Below are 21,698 nucleotides of genomic sequence, written 5' to 3'. Positions count from 1 at the left end.
CTTTCATTCTTTTTTCTTCTTCTTCTTCTTTTTTTGAGACAGAGTCTGGCTCTGTCACCCAGGCTGGAATGCAGTGGCACGATCTCAGCTCACTGCAAGCTCCGCCTCCCAGGTTCAAGTGATTCTTCTGCCTCCCGAGTAGATGTACCTCGCCCGGCTAATTTTTGTATTTTTTAGTAGAGATGGGGTTTCGCCATGTTGGCCAGGCTGGTCTTGAACTCCTGACCTCAGATGATCTGCCCGCCTCAGCCTCCCAAAGTGCTGGGATTACAGGTGTGAGCCACCGTGTCCAGCATGTTTCTATTTCTCTCTATTTGTCTCTGTCTCTTTCTCATTCTGTGTTTCTTTGTCTGCCTCTCTTGTCCATCTCTGTATCTTTCTCTCCCTCTCTCTCTTGTTCTCTCTTTTTGTCTCCCTGGCTTTCTCTCTATCTTCTTCTATCTCTGCCCTTCCCTCTCCATCTCCAGCTGTCTGACAACTCTTTCAGCGTCTGCATCCTCCCCTCCCTCCTGGCACTCCACCCGCATCCCCGCCCCCCTCCGGCACCTGCATCTCCTCCATCCAGTCCACCATGTACACCATCTCCTGGAAGACCTTCTGCAGGGCGAGGTTCTGCTCAAGCCGTGTCCGCCGGGCACCCACAAGCCCAGTTAGCAGGGCCCACTGGCGCAGGACACTGTCACGCTGGGCTGCCACCCGCCGGATATCGTAGTAGCCTTCGGCTGCCAATGCCTGGGCCAGCTCCGCCACACCCTGCACCCGCTCCTCGTAGGCCGCAATGTCTGCCTCGATCGCTTCGTGTTTCTTCATGGCTGCCTCCACTGCGGGCAGCTCATACCCAAAGTTGTCCTGGGGCAGTGAGCCAGACACTCACCCATGCTGCCTCAGCAGTCCACCTGTTACCTTGACCCTGCGTGACCCTGGGGACTCCCCACTCCATTACCTTGGAGACTGGCCCTGCCCTCCCTAGTTATCCTGGAGACCAGCCTCATCCTCCCCTGTTACCCAGGTAACCTGGAGACCAGCCCCACCCTCCATTGTTACCTTGGAGACCAGCCCCACCCTCCCCAGTTACTCTAAAGACCAACCCCCCATCCCCTGTTGCCCTGGAGACCAGCCCATCTTCCACAATTATCCTGGAGACCAGCTCCACCCTCCCCTGTTGTCCTGGAGACCAGCCCAATCTTCCCCAGTTACCCTGGAGACCAGACCCACCCTCCCTTGTTGCCCTAGAGACCAACCCCACCTTCCCGTTTCCCCAGAGACCAGCCCCACTCTCCCCAGTTACCCTGGAAACAAGTCCCACCCTCCTGTTACATCTCTAACCTTAAACTTGTTACCCAGGAAGGAGGCCCATGCTTCCCCTGTCCTGGAGATTAGGGACCAGGTTTACCTGACTGTGTTACTTAGGAAACCAATTCTATCCTTCTGAGTTACCCTAGACACAAGATACAACCTCCCTTGTCACTTAAAACACTCCCCCTATTCCTGAAAAGATGAATTCTGCCCTCTCTAGTTACCCTGGAGACCAGCCTCACTCTCCCATTACCCTGGAGATCAGGCCCATTCCCCTCACCCAACAATCACTTGGAAGGCCAAGTCTCCCATCCCCATCCTCATTTATCACCAGGAGACTAATCTAACTCTTCCCTGTTGCCTAGAAGATCAAGTCTCCCTCTCTGGTCCCAGGACCATCAGCCCCGCCCTCCGTCCCTTTCCCCTGGAGCCAAGCCCTACACCTTGTACCTGGGAGACCAGACGCTGGTTCTCATTCAGCCAGCTCTCCCTCATAGCCACCTTGTGGTCAAACCTCTGTGCCAGTAGTTCCAGCTTCTCCTGCCGAATCAGCTCAGCCCGTAGGGCAGCCTCCCGCTCATGCTCAGCCTTCTCCAGCTCACCCCATGCCTGCAGGAGATGGGAGGAGGCACTCAGACTCTGACAGCTCCCCACAGTTTAATGGTCTTGACTTAGTCTGAGGTCACTCATAGCATTATGGCAACTTCATGCAAATTGGAAAAAATATTGCTTCCTTATGACACTTTACTACTGAAAAACTGTCAGAATGAATATCTAATCCATCATGTCTACAATGTGAATGATTCCCTTGAGCAGTGTGCAACCTATACAACTCCACAGTGCAACTCCGCCTCTCCCCTGCATCCCCGGCCTCACCTTGTCAATATCCCAGATGCCACAGCCCTCCCGAGGCACAAAGAGGCGACGGTTGCAGGCACGCAGTTTGCTCTGGATGCTGAAGAGCAGCACCTCTAGGTTCCCCTTCTCCTGGAACCTGAAGGGGCATGAGCTCAGGAGCCCTGCCGTCATGCCACCCCTGCCCACCCTCCCTCCAGAGCTGGGCCTCACTTGACAGGCTTCTCCAGCGTGCAATAGGCCGTGAAAGCCTGGAGTTGCTGCTGCACCCCACTTAAGGAGTTGGCAAATTTCTGATTGCTGATGAGGCCCACGGTGCGGTGGATCCAGGCCAGTAGCTCAGCCGCCAGCTCCTCGTAGCGTTCTATGATCTTCCCCACCTCCAACACCTGGTCCAAGACCTGACACAGCAGAGGAAGGGGGGTCAGCCTCATCCCACCCGTGCCTGCCACCAGCTTCCAGCTTCCCACTCACCCACTCCTTGGCTCCTTATACCTTCCCGATACGCTTCCCCTCCACAGCCAGAGCCTTCATCTTGGAGAAATAGTGGTAGAAAGAGACCACGTAGGTGATGATGGACTTCTCATCTGGAGCCTCCATGTTCACATCTGGAAGCAAGAGGGAGTGGGGAAACAAGACAGTGGGCACTTTGACAGCGTGCTTGAAGGTATTGGATGGAGGGATGGAGAAGCCACTCTCACTAGCTGTGTGACCTTGGGCAAGATAATTAACCTCTCTGTTCCTCAGGTTTTGTATCCGTCAAATAGAAATCTACCTCCTGGAATTAAATAGTGCCTGACACATATAAACCACCACAGAGAAATAAGCTATACTTTTCTTTTTCTTTCCTTTTCTTTTTTTTTTTTAAGATGGAATTTTGCTCTTGTTGCCCAGGCTGGAGTGCAATGGCACGATCTCAACTCACTGCAACCTCTACCTCCCAGGTTCAAGTGATTCTCCTGTCTCAGCCTCCCAAGTAGCTGGGGTTATGGGCATGCACCACCATGCCTGGCTAATTTTATATTTTTAGTAGAGACAGGGCTTCACCATGTTGGTCAGGCTGGTCTCGAACTGCTGACCTCAGGTGATCCGCCCACCTCGGCCTCCCAAAGTGCTGGGATTACAGATGTGAGCCACCGCACCTGGCCTATATTTGTTTCTTGAACACACCTTTCTACCTTCCACCTCAGGGCCTTTGCATGTGCTGTTCTCACTGTCTGGAGCACTGTTCCTTTTCTGTGTTCCTAATTCCCACTTATTCTTCAGAGCTCAACTTTTTACTTTTTTTTTTTCAAGAGATGGAGTCTGGCTCTCTTGTCCAGGCTGATTGCGCAGTGGTGCAATCATAGCTCACTGCAGCCTCGAGCTCCTAGGTTCAAGCAATCCTCCCACCTCAGCCTCCTGAGTAGTCAGAACTAAAGGTGTGAACCACCATGCCTGGCTCAACTCAAATTTCCTTAGACAAGCCTCCATGTTCACTCTGTCTATAGTTGATAATCCTCATGTTATTCTCCTCTTAGCATCTTATGATGTCCTTCCCAGAATGTATCACAATTTGTAATTACATATTCACTTATGTGATTATGTCATTATCTAGAGCTTGAGCTTCATGAGGACAAACACTATGCCTGTTTTCTTTCTTTTCCTTTCCTTTCTTTTCTTTTCCTTTCTTTTTTTTTGAGACAGAGTCTCAAGCTATTGCCCAGGCTGGAGTGCAATGGCGTGATCTTGGCCCACCACAACCTCTGCCTCCCAGGTTCAAGCAATTCTCGTGCCTCAGCCTCCCAAGTAGCTGAGATTACAGGCACACACCACCACACCCGGCTAATTTTTTGTAATTTTTTTAATAGACTTTTTATTTTTTATAAAACATAGACAGGGTCTCTCTGTGTTGCCCAGGCTAGTCTTGAACTCTTGGGCTGAAACAATACTCCTGCCTCAGCTTCCCATAGTGCTGGGACTATAGGCATGGGCCACTATAGGCGTGGGCCCAGCCATATGCCTATCTTCTTTATCACTGTTCTGTCTTACCCAGCACACAGTAGGTGCTAAATTAAAATTTAGTTAGCTTGCAAATTGTGCACAAGGCTTGATGTCAAGAACATAGGCTTTGGAGGCAGCATGCACCTGGATCCCAGTTCAACACTTACTCACTGCATGTCCTTAGAAAATAACCTAGCTTCTCTAAGCCTCAGTTTCCCCATTGTTATAATAAAGATTATCATGGTTCCTGCCTCCTGGGAACAATGTAAGTATTAGAAAGACTAGCCTGGCACAGAGGGGAAACTCAACAAATTCTAACATCACTTTAATTGGTTGTTGTTTTTTGCTTTTTGAGTTGGGATCTGGGGTGCAGTGTTGTAATCAGAGCTCACTGCAGCCTCGAACTCCTGGGCTCAAGTGATCCTCCTGCCTTGGCCTCCTGTGTAGCTGGGACTACAGGTGTGTACCACCATGCTCAGCAAAGATTTTTCTTTTCTTTTTTTTTTTTTTTTTTTTGTAGAGATGGGATTTCGCTATGTTGCCCAGGCTGGTCCTGAACTTCTGGCCTCAAGTGATCCTCCTGCCTTAACCTCCCAAAGTGCTGAGATTACAGGCACGAGCCATCACCATGACTGAGTGATATCATTTTAATTTACCCACTGGATACACAACAGTATACCTGGCCTTTATTCTTCACTGCCTTGTCCAACTGACATCCATTAGCACCTACTACGTACTAGGCACTGAGCACAGGATACAGCTATAAGAGGCAGGGTAGAGGACTGATTAAGACCATGAATTCTGGAGTCATAAGGTCTGGTTTCCTGATTTTCAGTGTGATGCTGGGCAAGTGACAACATCCCTGAGCTGTCATTCTCATCACTTTAGAAGACAGGTTAAGCCAGGCATGTGGCTCGGGCCTGTAATCCCAGGCACTTTGGGAGGCCAAGGTGGGAGGATCACTTGAGTCCAGTAGTTTGAGACCAGCCTGGGCAACATAGCGAGACTCCACCTCTACCAAAAAAAAAAAAAATCAAAAATTAGCTGAGCATGGTCATGCACACCTATAGCCCCAGCTACTCTGGGGGCTGAGGTGAGAGGATTGCTTGAGCACAGGAGGTTGAAGCTGTAGTGAGCCAAGATTGTGCCACTGCACTCCAGCCTGGGCAACACAGTGAGACCCCGTTTCAAACATAATAATAATAATTAAACAGGGTTTAAATATTAAATTCAGCTGGATAAAAAAATAAATAAGTAAGCCAGGTGTGATGGCTCACGCCTGTAATCCCAGCTCTTTGGGAGGACGAGGCGAGCAGATCACTTGAGGTCAGGAGTTTGAGACTAGCCTGGCTAACAATGGTGAAACCCTGTCTCTGCTAAAAATTAAAAAAAAAAAAAATTAGCCAGGCTTGGTGGCATGCACCTGTAGTCCCAGTTACTTGGGAGGCTGAGGCAGGAGAATCACTTGAACCCGGGAGGCAGAGGTTGCAGTGAGCTAGGATCGCCCCCACTGCACTCCAGTCTGAGTGACAGAGCGAGGCTCTGTCTCAAATAAAGAAATAAATAAATAAACATAAGAACAATAAATAAATAAAATAAAATGTCCAGGCGCGGTGGCCCACACCTATAATTCCAGCACTTTAGGAGGCTAAAGTGGGCAGATCACCTGAGGTCAGGAGTTTGAGACCAGCCTGGGCAACATGATGAAACCCCACCTCTACTAAAAATACAAAAATTAGCCATGTGTGATGGCGCATGCCTGTAGTCCCAGCTACTTGGGAGGCTGAGATGGGAGAATCACTTGAGCCTGTGAGGTGGAGGTTGCTGTGAGCCGAGATCATGGCACTGCACTCCAGCCTGGGCAACAGAGCCAGACCCCACCTCAAAAATTAAATAAATAGGCCGGGCATGGTGGCTCATGCCTGTAATCCCAGCACTTTGGGAGGCCAAGGAGGTGGACCATAAGGTCAGGAGATCGAGACCATCCTGGCTAACACGGTGAAACCCCGTCTCTACTAAAAATACAAAAAATTAGCCGGGTGTGGTGGCGGGCGCCTGTAGTCCAAGCTACTTGGGAGGCTGAGGCAGGAGAATGGCGTGAACCCAGGAAGTGGAGCTTGCAGTGAGCCAAGATCATGCCACTGCACTCCAGCCTGGGCGACAGAGTGAGACTCCATCTCAAAAAATAAATAAATAAATTAATTAATTAATTAAAAAATAAAATAAAACAGGGTTGATAAATTCTCTCTAACCAGGTCAGTGTGAAGATGAAAGTGAACAGCTCTGATAAGGTTCCCAGACATGTGTCTGGCACACAGTAGAGCTCAGAGGAAGGGAGCAGCTTTGATTTGGGATGGGAGACGGGTGTCAGGGCTGATCCTGGTTTGGGGCTGAGGCTGAAGTCAGGGATGGGATTAGGGATAGACTGGAAATGGAAAAGCAGCTGAGGATGAGGATGGAGTTGTGGGAGAGATAGACATGGGGATGGGCTAGGGCGAAATGAGGTTGGAAATGGATTAGGGTGGGGATAGGAATGGATTTGGAGCCGAAGATGTGGTGGGGATGGAGACACTTGAAGATGGGGTTGACGTTAGCGGTGGGGATGGCGTTGGAGATGCCACTGGGTTTGGGGCTGGGGTAGGGGAGTGGGAGTTGGTTTAGGGGGAGATGGTTGAAAGCGGGGTTGGGGAGGGTGTTGGGGATGGGTGGAAATTGAGAATGGGGAAGAGGAGGGGTTACGTTGGGACAGGGTTGGGGATGAGAGAGGAAGAGGTGTGAGGATGGGATGTGGGAGGGATCGCACATGAGGAAGGGGAGGCACAAGGGGAGGAGGCTGAGGAGACAGTTGGGATTTGGAAAGAGTTGGGATTTGGAGAGGCCTCAGGATTTGGGATGGTGCTGGGGTGGGATGGAGTTGAGTGTGACATGGCATTGGGGTTGGGAGTCCCCCAAGACGAAGTCTGGGCTGGGCCCGCGCGAGGCTCACCTTCAGGATCCAGCAGCCGCGCCAGCCCCAGGTGCTGCTCAGCTGTGCGGAAGGCTCTCTGCAGGTTGTAGTTGGCATTGGACTTGGTGAGTTTGCTGAAGTCCACGAGATCAGGCCTGGGCAGGGGCACAGAGCAGGCAGGCAGCAGGCAGGCTCCAGAGCCGGCGGGCAAGCAGGGAAGAAGCCACCCTTGTCTGAGCACCGCCCAGGGCAATGGGCAGAAGGGCACAGTCTAGCCAAGGGGCAAGCTGTGTGTGCTGTGCAGCATTTAGCTGTGATGTGAGTGTGATGGACGCGGGCATGTCTCTGTGCGTTCCCGGGAATGTGTGTGTGCATGTGCATTTGTTGCTGGGCCGGCCTGTGCACACAGACGAATGGGTAGGCCAGCCTGAGTGTGCTTGGAAGAGATGAGCTCACACGGTGCCTGCCTGTGTATGTCTCTGTGAAACCATATGACAATACGAGTGTGTACAGCCCTTATGTGTGTTGTGTGAGGACACATGTACCTCTTTTTTTTTTTTTTTTTTTTTTTTTTGAGATGGAGTCTCGCTCTGTCACCCAGGCTGGAGTGCAGGGGCGCGATCCCAGCTCACTGCAACCTCCGCCTCCGAGGTTCAAGCAATTCTCCTGCCTCAGCCTCTCCAGTAGCTGGGATTGCAGGTGTGCACCACCATGCCCTGCTAATTTTTATATTTTTAGTAGAGACGGGGTTTCACCATGTTGGCCAGGCTGGTCTCGAACTCCTGACCTCAAGTGATCTGCCTGCCTAGGCCTCCCAAAGTGCTGGGATTACAGGTGTGAGCCACTGCGTCTGGCCAGGACACATGTACCTCGGACACACATATGCTTACTTTGGGGATTCTTATGTAGTGTTATGCAGTGGTTAGAAGTGTGAGGACCAGAGCCAGTTCATCAGAGCTTGAGCCCCAGCTTGGTCATATCCTGGTTGTGTCACTCTAGGTGAGCTACTGCGTTTCTCTGTGCTTTGGTTTCCTCTAAAATGGGGATAATAATAGCACCTGCCAGCCAGGCATGGTGGCTCATCCCTGTAATCCCAGCACTTTGGGGGGCTGAGTTGGGCAGATCACTTGAGGTCAGGAGTTTGAAACCAGCCTGGCCCAAATGGTGAAACCCCATCTCCACTAAACAAACAAAATTAGCCGGGCGTGGTGGCACATGCCTGTAATCCCAGCTACTTGGGAGGCCGAGGTGGGTGGATCACCTGAGGTCAGGAGTTCAAGACCAGCCTGGCCAACATGGTGAAACCTCATCTCTACTAAAAATACAACAATTATCCAGGTGTGGTGGCGGGCACCTGTAATCCTAGCTACTCAGGACGCTGAGGCAGGAGAATCACTTGAATCTGGGAAGCAGAGGTTGCAGTGAGCCGAGATCGTGCCACTGCACTCTAGCCTGGGGGACAGAGTGAGACTCGCCCTCAAAATAAATAAATAAATAAAAATAGCACCTGCCCATAGGTGGATCGGACACACTGAATGGATACATTGACTATTGAATGTTTTAGTGGGAAGCCCTTAGAACAGTGCCTGTGCATAGAAAACACTGAGCGAATGTCACCTAGTGTGAGGATGACCCTGGTGCAGCTTGTGAGTTTCTGTGTATGGAGGTGGGTCTGGGTCTCCCCATGTGTGTATGAGTGTGTGTAGGTGTGAGAGGCAGGGATTGTGAGTGGACAGGTGTCCACAGCAGAAAAAGCTGGGTTCTGGCTTCAGCTACACCACCACAAGCCCCTTCCTGCGCCTGAGTCTCAGTTTCCCCAATATGTCATGTGAATGATCATGATGTGTGTCTAATTTGTGTGGGTGTCTGACCCTCAGCCATTTCAATATCAGGCCCCAAGGTATGAATCCGTGGGTGTACAGGGACGGGGACTCTAAGGGCTCACTTTGAGGAAGTGTTTTCTTTTCTTTTCTTTTCTTTTCTTTTTTTTGGTGGTGGTGGGGGGGTCGGAGGTGGAGTCTCACTCCGTTGCCCAGGCTGGAGTGCAGTGGCACAATCTCGGCTCATTGCAACCTCTGCCTCCTGGGTTTAAGCGATTCTCCTGCCTCAGCCTCCCCAGTAGCTGGGATTACAGGGGCGCACCACCACACCTGGCTAATTTTTTATTTTTATTTTTAGTAGAGATGGGGTTTTGCCATGTTGGCCAGGCTGGTCTTGAACTCCTAACATCAGGTGATCCTCCCACCTTGGCCTCCCAAAGTGCGGGGATTACAAGTGTGAGCCACCGCGCCTGGCCTGAGAAAGCATTTTCTGATAGGAGGAGGTGCTGGGTACACAGCGGCATGACAGTGACAGGGGAGCGAGCTTCCTACCCTGCGGGCAGGCTGTGCACGTGCATGGGTATCTGTGTGTGTGTATGCATCTGTGCGAGGGCTCATGTGTGTCCATGTGTGCACAGGGTATGTGGCCTGGACAGGAGCCTGTGTGGGTGTGTGTTCCTGTGTGTAAATGTGCAGGGCATGTGTGTGAAGGGAAAGAAAAGTGTATGTGTGTGTAGAGGCGAAGGGATGGGTCTTTATGTCTGTGTGTGCCATCTACACACGTACATGTACAGGTGTGCAGCTGCAGGGATATGGGGGGCTGAAGGGCAGGACTGGGCTGTCCCAGGCCAGGTGGTACCTGTGCCGGTGAATGAGGGCATTGAAGGCCAAGCCATCCCGCCAGCTGGTGGTGAAATTCTGGATGTTTACCTCAGGGTAACTGGAAGGGTGAAGGGAGAAACAGAGGCAGAGATGGGGAGAGTTAGGAGGGAAGAAAGGGGAAAAAGACAGAGGGAGACCGAATGATAGGGAAGGAAGATGAGAGAGAGGGGGTAGAACATAGAAAGATGGATGGATGAGTGGGTGTTGGGTAGGTAGAGAGAGAGATAGGTAGATACACAGATAGATGATAGACAGACAGGTGATAGATGGTGAGTAGAGAGAGAGATAGGTAGATACATAGATAGATGATAAATAGGTGATAGATAGATTGATAGATAGATGATAGATAGATAATAGATATAGGTTGATAGATGATATATATATAGATTGATAGAAGATAGATAGATAGATACATACATACATAATAGATATAGGTTGATAGATGATAGATATATAGATTGATAGAAGATAGATAGCAGGAGAGAAGAGAAAAAGAGAAGCAAAAGAAAGGAGAGAAGAGAGGGAAGGAGAGAGAGAGGAAGGAGAGAGATATCAAGACAGAGAGCAAGATATAGACAGAGATGGGGAGGGAAAGGAGAGGAGAGAGAAAGAAGACATGAAGAGAAAAGGGAAGGAGGAAAGGAGGGAAGGAGGGAGGAGAGAAGAGATAAGTACAAGGAAAAGCAGATATAGAGATAGACACATGGAGAAACAGATGGCAAAAGTCCCCATGATCTCCTTTGCAAGACAGCCAGAAGGATGAGAGTCAGAGAAGCCCACCTCCATCCCACACCTGCCCCTCCCTCCATCCTCCCAGGGGCTGCTCTACAGAGGACAATTGAGTTTCAGGTCTTACTGCTCCCTGCAGGGCAGAGAGTTGGGGGCCAAAGGGAACCTTCCCAGTAGAGCCTGCACCCCACCCCGCCACCAGCTCAGCCACACTGAAGCGACCAAGGACTTTGAACTTTCCTGTGTATGCCCTGTGAGGCAGAAGGGTGATGCTCACAGCGGGAGAGGGTGGCCAGAGCTTGGACATAGCACTGAGGGTCCACATAGGTGAATGTGAGATCTCTTGAAATGTAGGATGAAATGGGATGGGGGAGAGAGAGAAGAGAGCAGGCTGGGGACAGTTCACCTCTTTCCAGCATTGGTCTCTGAGGAGTCCAAGAGTTCTATTTTATTTTTATTTATTTATTTATTTGTTTATTTATTTATGTGTTTGTTATTTATTTTCAAGACAGGGTCTTGCTCTGTAGCCCAGGCTGGAGTGCAGTGGCATGATCGTAGCTCACTGCACCTTGAACTCCTGGACTCAAATGATCCTCCCATCTCAGCCTCCTGGGAACCTGAGAAGCTACGACTACAGACGTCTGCCACCATGCCTGTGATTAAAAACAACAACGACAACAACAACAAAAAAACCCCACAACTTTTTGTAGAGATGGGGTCTTGCTATGTTGCCTAGGCTGGTCTCAAAGTCCTAGCCTCAAGTAATCCTTCCACCTCATTCTCCCAAAGTGACAGGCATGAGACACTGTGCCTAGTGAGGCCAAGAGTTCTACATTTGAAACTGGGTGGGGTGCAGTGGTCCCAGCTACTTGGGAGGCTGAGGAGGGAGGATCACTGGAACCTAGGAGATCAAGGCTTCAGTGAGCTATTCAGTGCATGCCACTGCACTCCAGCTTGGGTGACAGAGCAAGTTCAAAATAAATTTGAACCTGGCCTTCCAGCATGTTAGGAAGGATTATTACTCAAGGCTGGATAAGTGGACATATTTTATTTACCAGCTGGTTAGTTTCAGATGTAACTTTTTGACCCTGAGGACATGGGCTGCCCCTTGAGCTCTTGTCTGGGAAGGAATTGCAGAGGTTAGGGGACCACTTGCCTAACCTCCTAAGGAAGGTGGTGGGGGTGCTTACCCAGCTGTCTTCATCTGACACCACAAGAGCAGAGCATCCTTGGCTGAGCGTGTCTCTCTGTTGTCCTCAGTCTCAATTTTGATGACTTGAATCTGTGAAGATACAAAAAATGGCTACCAGGGCCTGGAGAGCTCGAGGCTTCGAATGCCCCCCACTCACCATCTGCTACCAGAGAAGGTGGCAGGTGACAGAGGAGATGGGGGAGGCAGCTTCTGGCTGGGGGTGGGGGTCCAGGAGTGTGAGGATAATTCCTGAGGGCCAGGACATCCACAATTAGGGGAGCAGTTAGGACTTCAGTCTCTGTTTCCAAGGAAGCCTCCAAACTGAGCATCTGGGCCACTTTCCTGGTCTAAGGCACTGCCGTCTCCTGCCTAGGCTAGTGCGGTGGCCTTCATGCTGATCTCCCCACTCCTGCATCCACAGTCTGTTCTCCACATGGCAGAGAGAGGGACCCTGCGAACACTCAAATCAGATCCTTGCTCCTCTTTTCAACACCCTCCGTATCTCTGTTTCATTCAAGGTAAAAGTACAAGTTCCCATGATCTCCCATCAGTAAGTTGATGACCTCATCTTCAACAGCTCACTCCACTCCATACCTGCTGGCCTTTTCCCTGAATCACAAGCATCCTCCCTCTTTGGTTCTTTAGCACTGGCTGTTCCATCTACCTGGAACATCCCCAACTCCAATGTCCTGGACCCATAACCACTGGACCCATCTCAAACTGCCCTCAGGGTGTTCCTCACACCTGCTCCTTCTCCCTGTCCCTGTCTCAGGGCAGCCCCATCATCCTCTAGTCCCCAGGCCAGAGCTCTGAGTCTTCCCCTGGACACCCTCTCCCTCTCCCCTCCCGTAAGGCCTGTCCACTCCACTCCCTGAGTGTCTTCCCCACCTGCCCCTTGTTGCTTCCCCATAGTCCCACCCTGGTCCAACTCCATCCTCCTCCCTGGGCTCTCAGCTCCCAGTGTTGGTGAACACCTCCAACCCAGAGGGATCTTTCTTTGTTGTTGTTTTTTTTTTAGATGGAGTTTCACTCTTGTTGCCCAGGCTGGAGTGCAATGGTGTGATCTCAGCTCACCGCAACCTCCACCTCCCAGGTTCAAGCGATTCTCCTGCCTTGGCCTCCCTAGTAGCTGGGATTACAGGCATGTGCCACCACGCCCAGCTAATTTGGTATTTTTAGTAGAGATAGGGTTTCTCCATGTTTGTCAGGCTTGTCTCGAACTCCTGACCTCAGGTGATCCAACCACCTCAGCCTCTCAGAGTGCTGGGATTACAGGCGTGAGCCACCAAGCCCAGTCACTTTTTTTTTTTTTTTTTGAGACAGAGTCTCTGTCTGTTACCCAGGCTGGAGAGCAGTGGTGTGGTCTCGGCTCACATTCTCCTGCCTCAGCCTCCTGAGTTGCTGGGATTACAGGCATGCACCACGAAGCCCAGTTAATTTCTGTATTTTTAGTAGAGATGGGGTTTCACCATGTTGGCCAAGCTGGTCTCGAACTCCTAAACTCAGGTAATCCTCTTGCCTCAGCCTCCCAAAGTGCTGGGATTATGGGCATGAGCCGCCATGCCCAGCCAAAGGGTTCTATCTTTCTAAACTTGTATGCACCTCCCTCGATAAAATGTTGCAACCTCTCCCCATCTCAGACAGAATAAAATCCAAATTACTCATCACAGATCACCTAGCCCCTTCCATCCCCTGAGCCTCAGCTCCTCCATGTCTCCCATTGCCTCCCATTCTCTAGCCACACTGCTCTTCCTCCTGTATTTCCAACATGCCAAGCTCATTTCTATCTCAGGGACTTTGCATCTGCTGTGCTCCCTGCCTGGAATGCATTCTCTCTTCATCTTTGTATGTCATTCAGCCATCAACTTCCCAGACAGCACTGTTCTGACCACCATATCTAAAATCTCAACACCACCAACTGACGTTTTATATCCCTATTACTGTTTTATCATAATCTGTATTTTTCTGCGTAGCTTTTTTTTTCTTTTAAGTCATGGTCTCACTGTTGCCCAGGCTGGAGTGCAGTGGCATGATCATAGCTCACGGCAGCCTCACACTACTGGGCTCAAGTGATCCTCCTGCCTCAGCCTCCTGAGTAGCTGGGACCACAGGCACGCACCACCATGCCTGGCTAATTTTTTAAATTTATTTAAGGTCTCATTATGTTGGCCAGGCTGGTCTCAAACTCCTGGCCTTAGTGTTCCTCCCATCTCAGCCTCCCAAAGTGCTGGGATTACAGGCCACTTCACCTGGCCCTGCATAGCTTTTTAAACTTCTCTAACTAGAACTGGTCCTTTTTCCATACATGTCTTCTTTACATATTTATGTATTTATTATCTGTCTTCCTCACCACAATGTAAGCTCCTAAAAGACACACCTTTGTCTATTTGTCTCTATACTGGATCAAGATTGCCTGGATTCGAATTTCAACTCCAGCACCCAGCTATATGTGATCTTGGGCAGATGACACCACCTATCTGGGCTTCCATTTCCTCACTGGTAAAATGGGGTACTAAATAGTACCTAATTTATGGGGTTGCTGTGTGTATTAAATGTCAAGTGCTTAGAAGAGTGTTTGGAACAGGGTCAATACAAAATGATTATCGTGATGGTGGTGATCGTGACAATTATTTTTATCATTATTTTCATCCCTACCACCTGGAATAGGATTCCAGCATATTAGGATATTATTGGAAGGAAAGAATGAATGGGTAAATGGTGGGGAACGCCTTCCTAAGTCCCATGTTGTGGGGCTTGGCAGGGGCCACTCGCGGGTCACCTGGAAGCGCAGGATGATGGTCCAGACCAGCCCCAGCGTCAGCCGGTGATTCCCATCCACGATGTCATGCGAACCCACGTTCTCCAGGTGCACGCGCTGCTCCTTCAGAAACTGCAGCGCCTTGTCCACGTTCTCCAGTGAGTGGATCCGCATGCGGCCGCGCGTGGGCCTGGGCTAGGGCGACAGGGGCGGTGGGCGATCGGGGGTCTGGACAGACAGGAGTATGGCGCCCTCGACCCCACAGCTTCCAAAGAAGCCCGCCTCCCATGGCCACGCCCCCTGAGTGTCCAGGATCAGGCTGTCCTCCTCTCGTTTTATCCAAGACACAGGACTCAATCCTTCTAAAGAAGCCCTGTCTCTTCCCATAGCCAGACCCTTTAAAGAACACATCCCTTCAAGGTTTATTCACGTCCCTGGCTCTGCCCCTTCCACGGGCGCCCCACTTCGAACCTGATAGCCACGCCCCCTATCATGAAGCCCCGCCCTCCTAGCCCATAGTCTCAGCCCTGGCCCTGCCATTGGATCCCTCTCTACCAATGTTTTGCCACTAATCCCATGGCCGCCCCGGCGTAGTGGCTCAATCCTGTAATCCCAGCACTTTGGGAGGCCGAGGCGGGTGGGTCACTTGAGGCGACGAGTTCGAGACCAGCCTGGCCAACATGGTGAAACACTGTCTCTAACTAAAAATACAAAAATTAGCCGGGCTTGGTAGCGCGCTCCCGCAATCCTAGGTACTCGGGAGGCTGAGGCAGGAGAATCCTTTGAACCCGGGAAGAGGAGGCTGCAGTTGAGCCGAGATCGCACCACTGCACTCCAGCCTGGGTGAGGGAGTGAGACTTCGTTTCAAACAAACAAAAACTCCTGTGTCACACCCCTCGCTGCTTCCCTTTCGGGTCCCTACCTAGAACCACGCCCATCCCAATCAAGCTCCGCCCTGCCCCAGTGCTCTTCCCCTTGTTTATAGCTCAATTCCTTCCAATCGCGTTGGTTCCTATCTATTCCTTTTTTTTTTTTTTTTTTTTTTTTTTGGCTTTTGTTGTTGTTTTTGAAGCGGAGTCTCACTCTGTCGCCCAGGCTGGAGTGCAGTCGCGCGATCTTGACTCACTGTAACCTCTGCCTCCTGGGTTCAAGCAATTCTCCTGCCTCAGCCTCCTGAGCAGCTGGGACTACAGGTGCCCGCCACCACACCCGGCTAATGCTTTTTGATTTTTAAAAAATTTTTTGTAGAAACGGGTCTCAGCACAGCGCTTGGGTTATTTATTTATTTATTTATTTATTTTTGAGACAGGGTCTCTGCCCGGCGCAGTGGCTCACGCCTGTAATCCCAGCACTTTGGGAGGCCGAGGCTGGAGGATCGCTTGAGTCCAGGAGTTCTAGATCAGCCTGGGCAACATAGTGACGCCTCGTATCTATTTAAAAGAATAAAAAATTTAAGAAAAAAGAGAGAGAAACAGAGTCTCGCTTTGTCGCCCAGGCTGCAGAGCAGTGGTGCAATCATGGCTCACTGCAGCCTCGACCTCCCAGGCTCAAGCGATCCTCTCTCCTCAACCTCCTGGGTACTTGGGACTACAGGCCTGCGCCACCACGCCTGGTTAATTTAAACAAACAAACAAACCGTAGAGACGGGGGTCTCATTATGTTGCCCGGGCTGTTCTGAAACTCCTGGGCTCAAGTGTTCCTCCCGCCGTGGCCCCCCAAAGTGCTGAGATTACAGGCATGAGCCACAGCGCCCAGCTGTTTGTTCCTATTCCATAGCCATGCCCCTCACAATTCCTTGAGATCCAGGCTCCAGTCCTTTAACAAATCTCTACCCCATGAGAATCCCACGCTTTTAGATGAAACCCCATTCAAGCCCAGAGACACAGCCCCAATTTATACAACAAGCCACATCCCAGGACACCGTCTGCGTCCCTAGACACCCACGACCTAGGTGTCACACTACCAACGAACACTGCCCCCTAGCCTAGATCCCCGCACCTTCATCCACTACCCACCCCCAACCCGCAACACAGTTCTGCCCCTGTTTTATAGCATGCCCCTGCTAGCTCATAACCCGGGCCAGTCCCTTCTAACAAAGCTCCTCCCTTCTCTAATAGCCCTGCCCCTTGCAACAGAGCCCGGCCCCTTCCACCGAAGCCCCGCCTCGCAACCGTAGCTAGCGAGCCATCAGCTTCGGTTCCAGCCACGCGCCCAGGCTTCTCACAACCAAGCTCCGCCCCAGCGCCACAGCCCCACACACCCGAGTGGAGGGACCTCTTACCCACAGGGCCCTTCCAGCACGTTCCACTCGCCCATGAGCCAGGCCCCTGCTTGCAGTTCAGCCCTTCCAGAGAAGCCCAACCCCCAGCCTGAGACCCCAGGGAGGACCCCTGCCCCAGCCCTTCAGGCCCCCTCACCAGCTGCTCTCCAGACAGCACTTCCAGGAGCCGCGTGAGCACGAAGCCGTCCCGGAGGTCCACATAGAGGTCCCCGATGTGGCAGCCCACGCGGGCGAGGTGCGAGTTCACCCACTTGGTGAAGGTTTTCTTCTGCACGGCTTCCCGCTCATCTGGAGGAGAGGCCCTGATGAGCCCCCAGGCGCTTCCACCTTCACCCCAGCCCTCCGCGAGCCAAGCCTGCTCAGGCCCAGCTCTCTGCAAGAGTCCAGCTTCACAGGCGGATCACTTGAGATAGGAGTTCGAGACCAGCCTGGCCAACATGGTGAAACCCCGTCTCTACTAAAAATACAAAAAGCAGCCGGACATGGTGGCGGGCGCCCATAATCCCAGCTACTGGAGAGGCTGAGGCAGGAGAATTGCTTGAACCTGGGAGGCGGAGGCTGCAGTGAGCCAAGATCGCATCACTGCACTCCCGCCTGGGCGACAGAGCAAGACTCCATCTCAAAAAAAAAAAAAAAGAGTGAGTCGGCTGGGCGCGGTGGCTCATGCCTATAATCCCAGCACTTTGGAAGGCTGAGACGGGCAGATCACAAAGTCAGGAGTTCAAGACCAGCCTGGCCAATATGGTGAAATCCTGTCTCTACTAAAAATACAAAAAGAAACTTAACCGGGCATGGTGGTGCCTGCCTGTAATCCCAGCTACTCGGGAGACTAAGGCAGGAGAATTGCTTGAACCAGGGAGCGGAGGTTGCAGTGAGCCGAGATCACGCCACTGCACTCCAGCCTGGGCAACAGGGCAAGACTCCTTCTCAAAAAAAAAAAAAAAAAAAGAGAGAGAGAGTCCAGCCTCAGCAGTCATGTCTCCTCCTACCTGTGACGACTTCCCCTACCCGTGACGCCTTCCCCTACCCTCTGCCACCCACCTGGTGACAACCTTCCTGTCCCTTGAAGTTTTCCTGACATGTCACTTGCACAGGAAGCCTTCCCTGCTTGTGACCCCAGTTGGCTCTAGTCATTCATTCATTCAATAAATATTCGAATGCACACTCTGTGCCTGTTCAAGGCTCTGTGAATACAGCAGGGCCCTCACAGAGCTCAGTTCAGAGAGGACATGGATAAATACAGCCATGGCCTCAGCCTCCCAAAGTGCTGGGATTACAGGCATGAGCCATTGCGCCCGGCCTTAAGGAACTGTCAAACTGTTTTCCAAAGTAGCTGCACCATAGGCCAGGCATGGTGGCTCATGCCTGTAATCCCAGCACTTTGGGAGGCCAAGGCGGGTGGATTGCTGGAGTACAGGAGTTTGAGACCTGCCTGGGGAACATGGTGAAGACTCTGTCTCTACAAAAAAATACAAAAAATTAGCCAGGCAGGGTGGAATGCCCCTGTAGTCCCATCTCCTTGAGTGGCTGAGGCAGGAGGATCGCTTGAGCTTGGGAGGTTGAGGCTGCAGTGACCTGTGCTCATGCCACTGCACTCCAGCAAGGGTGACAGAGCCAGACCCTGTCTCAAAAAAAAAAAAAAAAATGTTGCTGCACCAGCAATGTGTGAGGACTCCAAATCCTTGCCAACACTTGCTGTTTCCCAACCCCTCCTTTTTTTTCCCTTGAGACGGGGGTCTCACTACGTTGCCCAGGCTGGAATGCAATGGTGCAATCTTGGCTCATTGCAACCTCTGCCTCCCAGCCTCAGGTGATCCTCCCATCGCAGCCTCCCAAGTAGCTGGGACCAAAGGAGCATGCCACCAGGCCTGGCTAATTTTTGTATTTGGTGTGGAGACAGGGGTCTCACTATGTTGCCCAGGCTGGTCTCAAACTCCTGGGCTCAAGGAATCCACCCACATAGGCCTCCCAAAGTGCTGGGATTACAGGTGTTAGCCACTGGGCTTGGTCATTTCCCTCTACTTTTTTTTTTTTTTTTTATGGCCATCCTAGTGGGTGTGAAGTTGTACCTCACTGTGGTTTTCTTTTGCACTTCCCTAATGGCTAATGATGTTGAGCATCTTTTCATGCTCCATCAGACAGTTGTATATCTTTGGAGAAATGTCATTCAAATCCCTTGGACATTTTTTAGTAGAATTACTCTTTTTTTTTTTTTTTTTTTTGAGTCACAATCTCACTCTGCCGCCTAGGCTTGAGTGCAGTGCCACAATCATGGCTCACTACAGCCTCAACCTCTCAGGCTTATGCAGTCCTCCCACCTCCTGAGTAGCTGGGGTTACAGGCACATGCCACCATGCCCATCTGATTTTTTTATTTTTATTTTTGTAGAGACAAGGGTCTCACGATGTTGCCCAGGCTGGTCTCAACCTTCTGTGCTCAAGCAATCCTCCCACGTACGCTTCCCAAAGTGCTGAGATTACAGGCTCGAGCCACCACAACCAGCCAGTTACATGTCTTTTTATCATCTCTATTATCTTTGCGACTTCCTATGAATGTGTAATTATTTCATAATCTAAAGTTTTAAAAAGGCCGGGCACGGTGGCTCACACCTGTAATTCTGGCGCTTTGGGAGGCCAAGGTAGGCGGATTGCCTGAGCTCAGGAGTTCGAGACCAGCCTGGGCAACTTGGCGAAACCCTGTCTCTTCTAAAAATACAAAAAACTAGCAGGACTTAGTGGCGCACATCTGTAATCTCAGCTACTCAGGAGGCTGAGGGATGACAATCGCTTGAACCAGGGAGGTGGAGGTTGCAGTGAGCCGAGATCGTGCCACTGCACTCCAGCTTGGGCTACAAAGCGAGACTCTGCCTCCAAAATAAATAAATAATAAAGTTTAGGCCAGGCACGGTGGCTCATGCCTGTGATCCCAGCACTTTGGGAGGCTGAGGCAGGTGGATCACCTGAGGACAGGAGTTCGGGATCAGCCTGGCCAACATGGTGAAACCCCACCTCTACCAGAAAAACAAAAATTAGCGGGCATGGTGGTGGGTGCCAATAAAGTGTTTTTTTGTTTTTTGGGTTTTGTTTTTTTTTTTTTTGAGACGGAGTCTCACTCTATCGCCCAGGCTGGAGCGCAGTGGTGCGATCTCGGCTCACTGCAAGCTTTGCCTCCCGGGTTCACGCCATTCTTCTGCCTCAGCCTCCTCAGTAGCTGGGACTACAGGTACCCGCCACCATGCCCGGCTAATTTTTTTGTATTCTTTTTTAGTAGAGATGGGGTTTCACCATGTTAGCCAGGATGGTCTCGATCTCCTGACCTCGTGATCTGCCCCCCTTGGCCTCCCAAAGTGCTAGGATTACAGGCATGAGCCACCTCACCTGGCCAAAAATAAAGTTTAAAAAAGAAAAAGAAAATTGCTGCCTGGCCTTCCTCTTTCTTCCCCTGACTCCCATAAACTGGAAAACCAAGGTCAATGTCTACAGAATACAAGATGAAATTAACCTGGAATGTACACTGACCTCTCTGAGCTGAGTCTTCCTGCCAACTGTGTTGATCATCTCGAGGTTATCTGGGAGGGAGAAACAGCTTCTCCATTAAGCCACTGTACTGTGAAGTCGATTTGTTGGCAGCTTAGCCTGTACAGTTACTGTTAAAATCCCATTACTAAATAATATTGTTTCCTATTAAGTTTTCCATTAATTCAGGAATAAAGATGTATATTTCCAGTCTATTTCTCCTTCAACCATTTGAAATCTCTCAATAATTTCCTTTTTCATAAAATTTACCTTTTGTAACATTATCAATAGTGGGGTTAAGGGAAGGGGTGATGGTTAATGGGTATGAAATATGGAAAGAATGAGTAAGATCTAGTATTTGATATCAGTACAACAGGGTGATTATATTCAATCATAATTTAATTGTACTTGTTTTTCTCTCTTTTTTTTTGATACAGGGTCTGCCCTGTATAAAATCCAGGCTGGAGTGCGGTGATGTAAGATCATGGCTCACTGCAACCTCTGCCTCCCAGGCTCAAGCCATCGTTCCACCTCAGCTTTGCGAAGAGCTGGGACTACAGGCATGCGCCACCACGCCCGGCTAGTTTTTGTATTTTTAGAAGAGTCAGGGTTTAGCCATGTTGCCCAGGCTTATCTCAAACTCCTGGACTCAAGTGATCCACCCGCCTTGGCCTCCCAAAGTGCTGGGATTACAGGCATGAGCTACTGCACCTGGCCTGATTGCACACTTTAAAATAATTAAAAGAGTATAATTGGATTGTCTGCAACACAAAAGTATCTATCCCTTAAATATATATAACTGCTATGTACCCACTAAAATTAAAAATACAATTAAAAAAAATATTGCTTCTTACTCTAGCAGTAGAAAATATACATTTACTTATCTGTATTTTTTTAACTTTAAATTGCACCTTGAATGTTTACCTCTAGTTTGAAAACAAATATGCAAATATTAACAGTAAATGCAAAGGAAATATCTTGTTTGTGTCAATGTGGGTTTTGTGCTGTTTAGATAAGATGGGACCCTATGTGAATACTGATCATAAATCATACCTGAGAAAGTGATGGCAGAAAAGATGCTAAATTGAGTATTTAATCCTCTGCCTTCTAACAGATGATGCCCATGCCAAATAGCAGGTTTTGGCTAGTACTAAAGCCAAAGTGGAATTTTAGTGCATCCCTAGAGTGGTACCAGAATGAGGACAACTGGGTTCTGCCCTGTCTGTACTAATAACTGGCCAGGTGACTTCTCGAGGTCATCTCCCCTCTTGGGACCCCAGTTTTCACATTCGCAAAAAGAGAGATTTGGACTAGATTTGGCTTTCTTCAATGGATTCTGGGGGATCATCGATTTTGGGAACTCATACTTGAGAGAGGTAGGGGTGTGTGTGTCTATGTGTGTGTGTGTGTATACATATATTTTTTATTTATTTATTTTAT

General features: G+C 50.2%; 1 protein-coding gene across 5 annotated transcripts in view; it reads right to left on the bottom strand.

Annotated features, from left to right (window-relative positions):
* Positions 1-21,698, bottom strand: part of SPTBN4 (spectrin beta, non-erythrocytic 4) — a 108,493-nt gene that overhangs the window by 70,699 nt on the left and 16,096 nt on the right. For all 5 annotated transcript variants that reach the window (XR_010153874.1, XM_016935994.4, XM_054673188.2 and 2 more), the window contains exons 3-12: positions 16,880-17,031; positions 14,484-14,657; positions 11,703-11,794; positions 9,761-9,841; positions 7,121-7,236; positions 2,647-2,759; positions 2,365-2,552; positions 2,173-2,290; positions 1,747-1,905; positions 547-849 (exon numbers count right to left, since the gene is read on the bottom strand). Coding sequence is in view for 4 of the 5 variants with exons in the window: in XM_016935994.4 (XP_016791483.2) it covers positions 547-849; positions 1,747-1,905; positions 2,173-2,290; positions 2,365-2,552; positions 2,647-2,759; positions 7,121-7,236; positions 9,761-9,841; positions 11,703-11,794; positions 14,484-14,657; positions 16,880-17,031 (1,496 nt within the window). In the remaining variant the exon portion in view is untranslated. The remainder of the gene's footprint in view (positions 1-546; positions 850-1,746; positions 1,906-2,172; positions 2,291-2,364; positions 2,553-2,646; positions 2,760-7,120; positions 7,237-9,760; positions 9,842-11,702; positions 11,795-14,483; positions 14,658-16,879; positions 17,032-21,698) is intronic.

Source organism: Pan troglodytes, chromosome 20 (genome assembly GCF_028858775.2).
Source record: "Pan troglodytes isolate AG18354 chromosome 20, NHGRI_mPanTro3-v2.0_pri, whole genome shotgun sequence".
Lineage (NCBI taxonomy): Eukaryota > Metazoa > Chordata > Mammalia > Primates > Hominidae > Pan > Pan troglodytes.
This window is presented reverse-complemented; position numbering and strand designations above follow the sequence as displayed.